Source organism: Littorina saxatilis, linkage group LG2, assembly GCF_037325665.1.
Source record: "Littorina saxatilis isolate snail1 linkage group LG2, US_GU_Lsax_2.0, whole genome shotgun sequence".
Lineage (NCBI taxonomy): Eukaryota > Metazoa > Mollusca > Gastropoda > Littorinimorpha > Littorinidae > Littorina > Littorina saxatilis.
The window spans coordinates 29,117,220-29,129,961 of NC_090246.1; the positions used below are offsets into that span (position 1 = coordinate 29,117,220).

General features: G+C 41.0%; 1 protein-coding gene across 6 annotated transcripts in view; it reads right to left on the reverse strand.

Moving 5' to 3' along the window:
• LOC138958697 (uncharacterized) overlaps window positions 1-12,742 on the reverse strand; it is a 189,207-nt gene that overhangs the window by 149,181 nt on the left and 27,284 nt on the right. For all 6 annotated transcript variants that reach the window (XM_070329921.1, XM_070329924.1, XM_070329920.1 and 3 more), the window contains exon 3: window positions 8,241-8,334. In XM_070329921.1, the coding sequence (XP_070186022.1) occupies window positions 8,241-8,334 (94 nt within the window). The remainder of the gene's footprint in view (window positions 1-8,240; window positions 8,335-12,742) is intronic.

Sequence of the window (12,742 nt, forward strand, 5' to 3'; positions counted from 1 at the left end):
ATTTTTTTGTTAATGTTTATAATGCTTAATTTTTTGATAAAATGAATAAATAAAATGTGTATTCTTACACAAGTGTGGTTCCTACTTTTAATTCAGCAGCTTTGGTTTAAAACACGTACATTCACAAACATACACATCTAAAAGAGTCTAAAATAGTCTAAAAGAAAACACTGTATGCCGCGAAATGCGCTGGTTAGAGTCTTGGTATTTCCTTCTTGTGTGTGGCGCAGGATGACGAGCGACGTGTTGAGCAATCTCTGCTACGTTCACATCTAGAAGCGTCTAAAAGAAAACATTGTGTGCAATTCCAAGTAGGTATGTGTCAAGGTTTCTGTTGTCATATGACCGAACGAGCCGCAAAACGCGCTCGTTAGAGTCTTTGTATTTTCTTCTTTTGGGTGGTGGAGGATGACCAACGATGTGTTGAGCAATCTCTGCTCGGCCAGCTGCTTCCTCTCTTCTGAGAACTTCCAGGAACTTCCAGAAGTTGGGGTGATGCGCTCCAACGTTTAACTGGAATCCTGTGACAAGCCAGACTGCCCCCTGTGACAAGCCAGACAATGCCGTTGAAAGAAGTCTTTGAGGCGGTTCCTCCGTTTCTTCAGCTCGGCGCCTCAGTGAACTCCTCACTGCCATAATTTCTTCTCTGTGTGACTCAGGAAGATGGTTGTGTTCATTGACTTCCTTCTGCACCATTGTCTCAAACAAATGGATCTTGGCCTTGCAACCGCCCATCTTTCTTCTCTCACACTCCCAGCTTTGCTTTCCACCTGCCAAATCCTTCTGTTTTAAATATATGTATTTCTTGTCAACAACGCATCTTGCTCCTCTCTCTGTTTTGAAATCGGCATCTCTTTGTTGATCCATTTTGCAGAATAGTGGCAATCAAGTTGACAGTCACGGATACTGATATCGCAGATTTATCATTCACACATTCACAGATTTCATTTACAGTGGCTAACAACACTGCTCACTTCTCACGTGAAAATACAAGTGTACGAATAATTTGTAAAGGGGTGGAAATGTTTGTGTCTAACACTGCTCACTTCTCACGTGATAATACAAACGTGCGACCAATTTGTAAAGGGGTGGAAATGTTTGTGTCTTCTCACGTGATCATCAATTTATATAAAAAAAACTGCTAAAACTTCACAAGGGGGAAAGAGTCACGGGGGAAATAGTCCGAGGGGGAAAAGTCACGGGTGGAAAGAGTCCCAGGGGGAAAAAGTCACGGGGGGAAATAATCTGGGTGGAAGAATTCGGGGGGATAAAGTCAGGGGGGAAAATTAAATCCAGGGGGAAAGTGCCCTGATAGGGCCCACTTCACTTCGTTTTCAGTAGAAGCATTTATTTTGGAACACTTCCTTCTCTTTCAGCCTCAAAGCGTTTCAAAATACAATGTAAATGGTTCCACTGAAAACGATATCACTTCTTCGTGAAGTGGGCCAGCTCAAAAATGACGGTATACCATTTACAATTTCCTGACCAAGACAAAATGCTGAAGTGACCCATTGGGCCCTCTTGGGAGATTCCTGTCTCGGTCAAGAGGAATGTACACGTAGAAGCTTTGTTTGGTGCTTTTTCGTAAGCATGAATTTCCCTGTCTGAATGACTTGGCCACGAATACGTTAAAAAAACAAGGGTTGACCATAACGGGTCAATACGCCGCCATGTGGTGAAACGGGGGAGGGACATGGATACAGTCAAACTGTTGACCCGTGTCCGTCCCGGGCCGGATTCCAAACCGGCCGCGACCTTAAGTCACGCAAAACTGTTTCAAACCATATTCAGAGAGAGAGAGAGAGGGAGAGAGAGAGAGAGTAGTCACCGACAGAGAGCGGAAGCTAAGAGAACGGAGACAGACAGACAAGGAATAAGATGAACTTGTTTTTATATCGATTTCGGAAATTTAATTTTAATCATAATTTTTATATTTTTTAATTTTAAGAGCTTGTTTTTAATCCGAATATAACATATTTATATGTTTTTGGCCCTGAATCTCTACTATCTTCCAAAACGTTCCTAAGGAAGGGAGATAACTCAAATCAAAGTTATTTGTCCGCAAACTGAGTATGTTGATGGTAATACTTTTACACTGTCTGATTCTAATAGAATATATAGAGTCGAAGTGAGAAACAAAATGCTAGTAATAACATAAGACCAAAACATTATTTGGCAAACGAGTCCGTACCACGGAACCACACACACCAATAAAACAAACTCCACTGTTACCGCCCAACGAAGTATCCAAATATCGGAGCACGTAAAATAAAATTGAACGGCTGGCATGGCGGCTGACAAACCAAAACACTGATCTAAAAATATAGATCAGTGAACCAAAAAGGGGAAAGGGAAGTAACCTACGGGAATTCCCGCACACGTCAGTGGGTTTCGTCCCATGGTTTCGTCCCCTGGCTCGGTTTGTCCGTTAAAAGCTAATAGGGAGATTTAATAAACGAAACGTCGGGACGTTTCGTTTTGAAGTTGTGGTAAACGTCATCATTTCGGGGGTCTCTCGCTGGAAAGGTGAAGGTCAACTGAAACGGAACGTGGAACGTCAAAACGCAGTCACGTTTTCCACCCCCAAAAAACGAACAATATTTCGTCAACTTTTGTGAGTATTTTTGCACACTAACAGTTTTATTTGTTGGCCATTTTATGCATTGCTAGATTCATCAACCCTTTCACAGTCTTTCAGCGCTGAGAATGTGTTCATTGGAGGTAGACAACTGTTGTGAACTGAAATATTTTGAAGGGTGCTGATCCTGGTACATTTATCCAACTTCATGGTGAAGAAAGCAAATGGCGAAGAAGAAGTAGGTCATCGCATCGAATTTTTATTCTGGCTTCGTATGTGATTTTGTATAAACAAAGTCTGTGTGATTTATTTGGACTGAAAATAATCAAAGTATGCCCGATTCTGGACCACCTCCTAGGGTTTTTTTTCCATTCTGATCGAGGACAGACGTGATAATTTCACTTGAAGATTTATCGCCCTTCCTTCATTCCGAAACGAAACGTGAATACATCTAAATCTTGTCTGCGGCCTATGCCGTCTCGTTTCACGTTCCGTTTCGCGGGGTGACTCATTCACCAAACGAAACGAGCTGCAAAACGAAACGTGCTGTCCTTTGAATCTCCCTAATATCTTCCGTTTGACTATCGTTAGGAATGTAATTTTTTGCATACAAAAAACAAAGCCTATTCCTAACAATTTCACAAAATTTGAGCTTAATTGATCCAGAGATACCGACAAACACCGACCGACTGACCGCCCGCCCGCCTCAAACAAACAAACAAACAAACAAACAGACAGAGCAAATCCAGAAAGCCCCCCATTATTCTAATGGCAGCTTAAAAAAGAGTACAGGCAAAACAACCCAGACATTGCATTGCACAACGCAATACAAATGCGACGCGTCCTTCCACACCCAGGAAAAAAGGTGCAATGACCTATCAAATGAATAATATTAATAGAAGTCAATCGTTCGTACGTTCGGTCGTACATTCATTCACTCACTCATTCTCTCGCACACTCGCCCATCCCTTCAACCTCTCTCTGTCTCTGTCTCTCTCTCTCTCTGTCTCTCTCTTTCTCTCTCTCTGTATCTCTGTCTCTGTATCTCTGTCTCTGTATCTCTCTGTCTCTGTCTCTGTATCTCTCCGTCTCTGTCTCTGTCTCTGTCTCTCTCTCTCTCTCTCTTTCTCTCTCCCTCTCTCCCTCTCTGTGTCTATCTCTTTCTCCGTTTTTCTGTTTTCTGTTTGTCAGTCTCTCCGCCCGCCCCCTCTCTTTCTTCCACCCCCCCCCCCCCCCCCCCCCCCCCCCCGTACAACTTCCTCCCACCCAATCTCGTACCTCCATACATGTACTCATGTTTCAAATGAGCGACAACAGAATTGCAAAACAGAGCGCCCGCTGTCACCCTTTCACGTTCGAAAAAAGTACATGCCAAAAAAAAACCCCGAGGTCGCAGATCTACTTTGTGACCCCATTTCTGAGAATGCATGTAAAAAATGTCTCTTTCTTTTTCTGTTTACACTTTGGAAGGGTATTCTTTTTACACGAAAATACCTTTCCTTTTTGACCTGAAGAGCAATGGCAGAGATGGATCGTGTCGAGTGAATAACAATTAAGTATACCTTCTTTTTGGGGTGCGCCATCTTTTAAATCACTATCCATGGGATACACGCATCCTTGTAGGCTACTTTGACAAATACCACAAATGTTCATCCTTACTGCTTCCTGAATAGATAGGTTTTTTTTAAACGTTCTTTCCTATTTTGTGTGTGTTTACTTTTATATTTATTTATTTATATATTTTTAATTTTATTAAAATTTATTCATTACTTTCTCTCTTCCTTTCTTTTAATAATTTTTTTTTTGTGTGGCTGAGTCAGTTTTGAATTTAGCTGAATCAGTTTCGAATTTGGCTGAATCAGTTTCGAATCTGGCTGAGTCAGTTTCGAATCTGGCTGAATCAGTTTCGAATTTGGCTGAATCAGTTTCGAATCTGAAAAACATAATTCCCAGCATTTCTACACTGCACAGGCAAAATAAGCCATGTTGGGTCTGTCGGCGTCAAAGTGGAAGTTGGCATGGAAGGATCGAAGGGCAAGTGTAGAGATGTGTGGTAGTTTAAAATATCGTTTACACGGGTAGGAGGGTACCTGTAGGCAATGCACGCATAAGGCACAGGCATTATGTGCAGGTGCTTTGTACACATCTAGACCCAAAGGGGAATGACCCTAGCCTGTTTTTCAATTCAAAGGGGAAAAGGGGAGAGACGGTGTTACGGGGTGTGAGAATCTAGGGCGTTTATATGAGACAGCAAAATACAATTTTACTTGCACTTTGCGGCTGTGCTTCTTGTTGCTTTCTCTATGTTGCGTTCTCTTCCAGTTTGTTTGTAGGCTGTTCTGGCATTTTTCTTGTACTCTTCCTCTACTTCTTTCTGTCGGTCTGAGAACGTTCCCAAAATCAAGAATCCAAAAACCAAGAAAGGTCTAGTGTTACGGAATGTTGAATCATAGACACAACAAGAAGAGCAAAACGCTCGATCGAGTCACTTTCGCAGTTCTGAATATTATATGAGGCATCAGATGGACAGGAAGAAATTGCTATTCACAACACAATGAGTCACGTTCACATAAAATTTGAGCCCGGTCACTTTTATAGTTTCCGAGAAAAGCCCAACGTTAAGTTGTGTGTTGCCGAACAGAAAAGGCTAGTTATCTCCCTTGTTTTTCTGATAACGTTCGTAAAAGGCTACAGATGTAAATACTTTGATGTAAAGAATAATCCTACAAAGTTTCAATCACATCCGATGAACTTTGTCAAAGATATAAAATGTCTAATTTTTCCTTTGACGCTGACCTGTGACCTTGAAAAAGGTCAAAGGTCAACGAAACCATCGTTAAAGTGTAGAGGTCATTGGAGGTCACGACTAAACAAAATATGAGCCCGATCGCTTTGATAGTTTCCGAGAAAATATAAAATGTCTAATTTTTCCTTTGACGCTGACCTGTGACCTTGAAAAAGGTCAAAGGTCAACGAAACCATCGTTAAAGTGTAGAGGTCATTGGAGGTCACGACTAAACAAAATATGAGCCCGATCGCTTTGATAGTTTCCGAGAAAAGTCCAACGTTAAGGTGGTGTCTACGGCCGGCCGGCCGGACGGCCGGCCGGACAGACTAACACTGACCGATTACATAGAGTCACTTTTTCTCAAGTGACTCAATAAATAATTCACAAGTACGTGGTCTTTGTAATGGACGGACATAAAGATACTTATGAGATGAACAAAAGAAACCAAGCTGAGTAGGGTGCGTGCAATGTGCTGGATACCTCACGATCATGAGAGTGGGAGTCCACTAAAGAGACCATTTACATTGTACACTGAAGTGTTCCACTTTTGAACACATTTTTTGTAACCACTTGTGAACACATGTGATTCTTCCCACAAAAGTAGCACACATGGTAAACATTTAATAGTGTTTACCATGTGTGCTACTTTTCCCAGTAGAATTATAGAGTTCGTCACATGTAAAAAAAAATATTATAAAAAAAAAATAATAATAAAAAAAATTTTAAAAAATTAAAAAAAATTATATATAATTATATAGTTTGTCACACTGAGTTGACAACTTATTACAAAAAGTGTGTTCAATGTGTTCAAAAGTGGAGCACTTCAGTCTACAGTGTGGGTCGGTGTACTTGTTTGTTTTGTCTATAACTGAACGTTCCATCCTACCAACCAGTCTTGTTACATTTAGTCAAGTTTTGACTAAATGTTTTAACATAGAGGGGGAATCGAGACGAGGGTCGTGGTGTATGTGTGTGTGTGTGTGTCTGTGTGTGTGTGTAGAGCGATTCAGACTAAACTACTGGACCGATCTTTATGAAATTTTACATGAGAGTTCCTGGGAATGATATCCCCGGACGTTTTTTTCTTTTTTTCGATAAATGTCTTTGATGACGGCTTTTTGTAAAAGTTGAGGCGGCACTGTCACACCCTCATTTATCAATCAAATTCATTGAAATTTTGGCCAAACAATCTTCGACGAAGGCCGGACTTCGGTATTGCATTTCAGCATGATGGCTTAAAAATTAATTAATGACTTTGGTCATTAAAAATCTGAAAATTGTAAAAAAAAAAAACATTTTTATAAAACGATCCAAATTTACGTTCATCTTATTCTTCATCGTTTTCTGATTCCAAAAACATATAAATATGTTATATTTGGATTAAAAACAAGCTCTGAAAATTAAAAATATAAAAATTATGATTAAAATTAAATTTCCGAAATCGTTTTAAAAACTATTTCATCTTATTCCTTGTCGGTTCCTGATTCAAAAAACATATAGATATGATATGTTTGGATTAAAAACACGCTCAGAAAGTTCAAACGAAGAGAGGTACAGTAAAGCGTGCTATGAACACATCGCAACCGCTACAGCGCCAAACAGGCTCGTCACTTTCACTGCCTTTTGCACTAGCGGCGGACTACGTTCAGTTTCATTCTGTGTCGGAGTTCCACAGCTTGACTAAATGTAGTAATTTCGCTTTACGCGACTTGTTTTTGATTCTCTTAAAGAGTGTTCACTTTCCATTCCGCAGAATTTGCTCCGTTCGTTTCTTTCACATTGTAAATTCTTTTGCTCTGCCTTCTTTCGCATTTTAACACAATGACCGTAGTCCGCCGCTTGTGCATAACGGAGTGAAACTGACGAGCCTGTTGATTGTTCGGTGTGTCTTCAAGTGAAAGGATACTCATGTAAAAGGCTTTAAAATCAAATGTAAAAGTCTGTTAATTCCCATGTAAAAGCCTGTCAAATCTCATGCAAACGCCTGTAAAATCCTATGTAAAAGCCTGCACATCTCATCCGAAAGCCTGTTAAATCCCATCTAAAAGCCAGGGAGGATCTGTTGCAGCTGAGATTATAGATTACACGAGTTCCTTGAACTTGGGTAAAGGTTAAATGAAAGCTTGGACACATATATCTAGCGCTCAGCGGAAAATGTACAACAATATTGCGATTGGACGACATCAAATTCCGATTAAACCACGGGAAGTGACGGACATATAAAGACATCAGCTAAGGAGAGCAGGGACTGGAGTACAGTGATCCCGTTCTAAATGTTATCTCCCGCACTCACATATCCGTGTGAATGCATTATGTGTACCTCCCTGGCATATGTCTTTGTGTGCGAGCGTGCAGTGTGTGTTTCAGTCATGATAGTTGCATGTGTTTGACCGCTGAGTTATATCCACTATATATATATGGCGATGTTTTTTACTTCAGTCTGAAACGGCAGGCTCTGTCCGGCTTTTACTGTTCTACAGGGAGTGAGTGAGTGAGAGTTTGTGTGTGTGTGTGTCTGTCTCTGTGTCTGTCTCTGTCTCTCTGTCTATGTCTCTGTGCGTGTATCTGTGCGTGTGTCTGTGTGTGTCGATGTCTGTTTTGTCTGTATGTCTGTTTCTGCGTGCTTGTCAGTCCCTGCGTCTATTCGTCTATCAGTTTGTTTACAAGACTCGGCATTTTTTCCTTCTTTCTTTCTTTCTTTCTTTCTTTGTATTCATCTGTGTTTGTCCATGTCAGTTGCTCCTTGAACATCCGGTCAAACTAGCAAATCACACGGCTGCTCTATAATATTCCTCAAGTCTCTGTACCACATTTGCACAGTAAACATTATTTCTCCGGCTAACTCTGAAATGCATGTCTACATAGGTCACTCACATGTTGTGCGTTCAATGGGCGGGACGGCGATTCGGATAAGAGCGATGATGGCGACGATGAGAATTGGCCATACCACCTCCAGTAACAAGAGTCCCTGGAACAGATAGAGAGGCGCAACAAGTTATAGATTGATAACAGAGACACTGAGAAAAAACAATAGTTCTGGGAATATAAATGTTAATGAAATGTAATATTTTGGTGCTAAACAACAACAACCTCAGTGACCACAAGCACACATGTTCTGGCACCAAGTGTCACTGACATAATTATACAGCAAATGTTATATTTTTGTGCCCACAAAAACGAAAAAAGAAAAAAACCACGTAGTGACCAGAAGCACACAACTTGTGGCACCAAGTGTCACTACATAATTATACAGTAAATGTTATATTTTTGTTCCCTCGGGAACGCAGAGAAGAAGAAGAAGAATCCAACAACTAACTTATCATCAATCAAACAAATGACTATGCGAATTAGGAAAGAAAGAAATAATATAGCGATTTAAATGACAAGAAAAAAGGAACGTTTCTTTATTTCCATGTATATCCGTATCTTCTGTGGTGGGAGCTGTACAAAACATTCTTTTCTCAAACGAAGAGGATTTCCTTACTAATGTTCAAAAGGAAAATTTGCCAGGGCTTCTGGTTTGCCTGCAAATTACAGGTTTCAAACACACAGAGACATCTCGGAGTTTCACCCCATCTTGTCTCTACACAATAACAAAATTATACCTTAGCAGCACGCACAGCTACAGTCCACGAACATGTCAGAGAAATGTAAACATGAAACAAGAGTATTGTTAACAAGTGAAGAAGCACTTGGAATGATGACAAATTCAAATAGGCTCTAGTTTTAGCTGCCTTTACTTGTGTAAAGATTGAATTTCAGAATTGTTTGACGTCCATACTCGTTTTTATTTTTTATTTATGTGATTGATGTATATAGCTTGACATTTAAACACATCATCGGATCAGGTAAGATGCATTGCTCGTCTAAGAATTATGATTTATACTTTGTTCCCAGACCCGGAGGTCTGGGTTATGCGGAGGCATTTGCCTGTGTGAACGGTGACATTCCGGAACCGGAACTAGTTTCGAGGTTGACCATGGGCAGCGCAATTTTGTTGTGAAATACGTCATCAGTTTGTGTACACAGAAAGTTGTGACATCCGTCACCCTATGGGAGGGGTGAAGGCAAAATTGTTGTTCATCTGTAGAAAGTTCTGAAATCCGTCACCCTATGGGAGGGGTGAAGGCAAAATTGGTCATCACTGAGTTTGTGTAACACAGGAAGTTGTGAAATACGTCACCCCTCTCATAGGCAAAATTGTTCAACAAAAACATCATAGGTCGAATTGTGCAGGGTCAACCGTAACAAACTCAAACCGAGCCGTTCATACTAAGCTGTATTTGAGTGACTTATATACCGACATTTTTATTTCTTATTTTCAGCACAGGTGCAGGAAAAATCATGAACCAAATGTTATTTATTTTCTAATTTAACATTTTTTTGTTACATATGTGACCATGTTCTTTTAAACAAACAGTGACATTAAACATTGTTATGTTAATAAAAAGAAAAAAGAAAAATAGCTTTTGTGCACAAATCAGAAAATACATTGTACATTTTACCTACAGGCCAAACCGTGAGTTTCTGTGGCAAAGCCCGATCGAGGAAATTGCACTGGTTTTATTTTTAGGTCACAGGGAAATTGTCAAGAACAGGCGCTTGCATTTGGATGTGTCCAATGATAGTAGGTTTGGTTGTGATCAATCAGAATAATGTAGGCAGGGATGTCCGATTCTCATTGCCGCATGTCGGTCAGACGTCCTATCGTTTTAGCCTGAGCGTGGTCATTGTCCGATATGTACTCCATTCCTTCGGACAGCGCGATATTCGTTAATTTTCATTTCAAGATACAAATCTTCTAAAAGACCGAACGCTCTCGTGTTCAGCAAGTGCCGCGTGCGGATCTTTTCTTTTGTTGGGAATTCCCGAACCGTTTGGGTGCAGCGCACTGATCTAAACTGAATAGTGGATTATTTTTAGATCAGTGCATGCTTCAGGAGTACGGGAGACAACTCCATCTGACTAAATTTGTCGTCTGCTTTTGTTTTCGATACGAGACGAAGCACTGAATTATGCCGCTGAAAAAAAAACTAAAGCCTGCAAAAGATCAGCATTAGATCAAACCGATCAACTATTATCCAAATCATGCAGTTTGTAATCAAAGTAAGAGCTCTGAAGTTGTTCATGTTGGTTTCTTTTTTGTGGTTTCTTTGAAAGTGAAACTAAACAAAATTACTACAACATTATACGCACACTGTTTTGAAGTATTTACTATATTATGTGTGTGTTCTACAGCGCCCGCGCGTGGGTGTGTGTGTGTGTGTGTTCGTGTGGGCGCATGACTTTGGGGTTCACATGGTTTGTTTGTTTGTTTGTTTGTTTGTTTCAGACCCACACCCATATACACACATTTCACATTTAAACCCTTTGTCGGCCCCCTGTCGATATTTATCGACTAAGTTCCTTTGTGTTGCATTGTTGTGCAAGATGACTGAGTGTGTGCAAGAAACCACTTTGACCATTCACCTAAAAATTACATGAAGGAACGTCTGGGAACCTGCTGATTTGAATCAGCAAATTTTCTTGTGACATTTGTGGTCTGGTTGACACTCCTCGAAACCTTACAGCAGATAACTTTCAGCGACCAAAAGAATTTTTGTTTACAGGACAGAATCTGATGCTTTGAGCGCCTATATGTCAATGGAATCAGGTATTCCTAACATTATACACAGGCAACCAATAACTAGTATGTGTAAGTAAAATAGCACATTGGAAACCCGCAAGCATTGTTCAAGACTTGCGACAAAAGCGATTACACAAATTAAACGATAAGAGAACATTTGTCCAATAATGCAACAAAACCGGAACATTAAAACTTAATCGATTTTGTATGAACATTCTGTCTTAAATCTACTTGATTAGGGCGTTAATATTCCCAAAGCCTCTGTTGAAGCAAATACAGTAACACCCAAGCTTACTATGACTTCAAAATTAATAGGCACAGAAAGTTCGCCAGTTGGCCTTATCGACGAGCTACGTGTGTGGGCGGATAATAAGTTAACAGTGACTGTGCAATTATAAGCACGTTTCTCGGAGTTCCAGCAGATTACAGGTATATAGGCCTACATGCTCAAAACTACCCAAAAGATGTACGAAAAACGGACCCTTATATTACTTAGGTCTGTGATACATGGGTCGAGAACACGACTACAAAGTGTGTCCAGGCAACAGGAGCTTGTATCAAAGTACCGGTCGATGTACAGTAAGGCTAAAGGAATAGGATACTTTGATCGACCGGTACTTTGATACAAGCTCCTGTAGCCTTGTACTGTGGTCTAGGCCACATTGTGGTTCACCATTCCCCGTAATATTGAAATATATAATATTCGGCGGTAGGTCCCGTTGGCCCAATCACTAAATGCCGTAGAGTCTTTGGTTGTCTTGCACTTTAGTCAGTGGAAGTGACTGATAAAATGGGTGACCTGGATCTCTTGTTAATCTCGAGAGGAGCGGAAGGGATAAGGAGAAACTAACACTGAGCATTTCCAACATGTCCAGCAAAAGGTATTATGTACGTTCTTGGCAACAAAGCCAGTAATAGTCGTCTGGCGATCAGCTTTTCATTTGCTTTGGAACTTTTACGTGCGTACCTGACGTGTACTAAGTAATGTTTGACTTATACAGTCGAACCTGTCAATGACTACCACCCAGGGAACCGACCAACATTGGTCGTTATGGAGGGGTATTGGCTATGAAAAGGTGAATAATATTGAACAAAAGTTCGTCGGAATCGTTTGGGGTGGTCGTTGCGGAGATTTGGTCGTTATCGAGAGGTGGTTGCCAGGGCATTTTCGACTATACCATTTTTCTGAAATTACTAGTCGCCTTATCTTTCACACTGTACCCTGTACGAAGAACTTTCATGTGGGAAAAGACAGCAAGGCCGACCAAAGAAACGGTACAAGGACTCTGTCACAGGAAATCTCCAGTGGTGCAAGATCAAACGAAAGGAGCTGGAGGAGCATGACAAGGCGAGCCCGGTAGTGCATCGGGCCTCTGCAGACTTTGAAGAGACTTGTCAGAGACTTGATTGTAGCTGCGAGAATACAACGCCACAGCGCAACACCGGTGTCACGAACTGAAAACTCTGCCTAGACAATCCATCTCAATGCGGTCAATGCGCATGCGCTAACATGGGGAGATTAATCAGGTCCTGAACAACCTAACCCTAGCCCTAGCCCTAGCCCTAAACCTTACCCTTGCCCTAACCCTAGCCTAACCCTAACCCATGGTTCGTTCGCGGGTCAAAGGGTCGCATTTTGTAAGTCCAAGATTGGCGCATGCGCATTGTCCGCATTGAGAGGGATTGTTCATCAGAGTTTTCTGTTCGTCATGACACCGGCAGTGACCACAACTGACGGTTTCAGATTCTG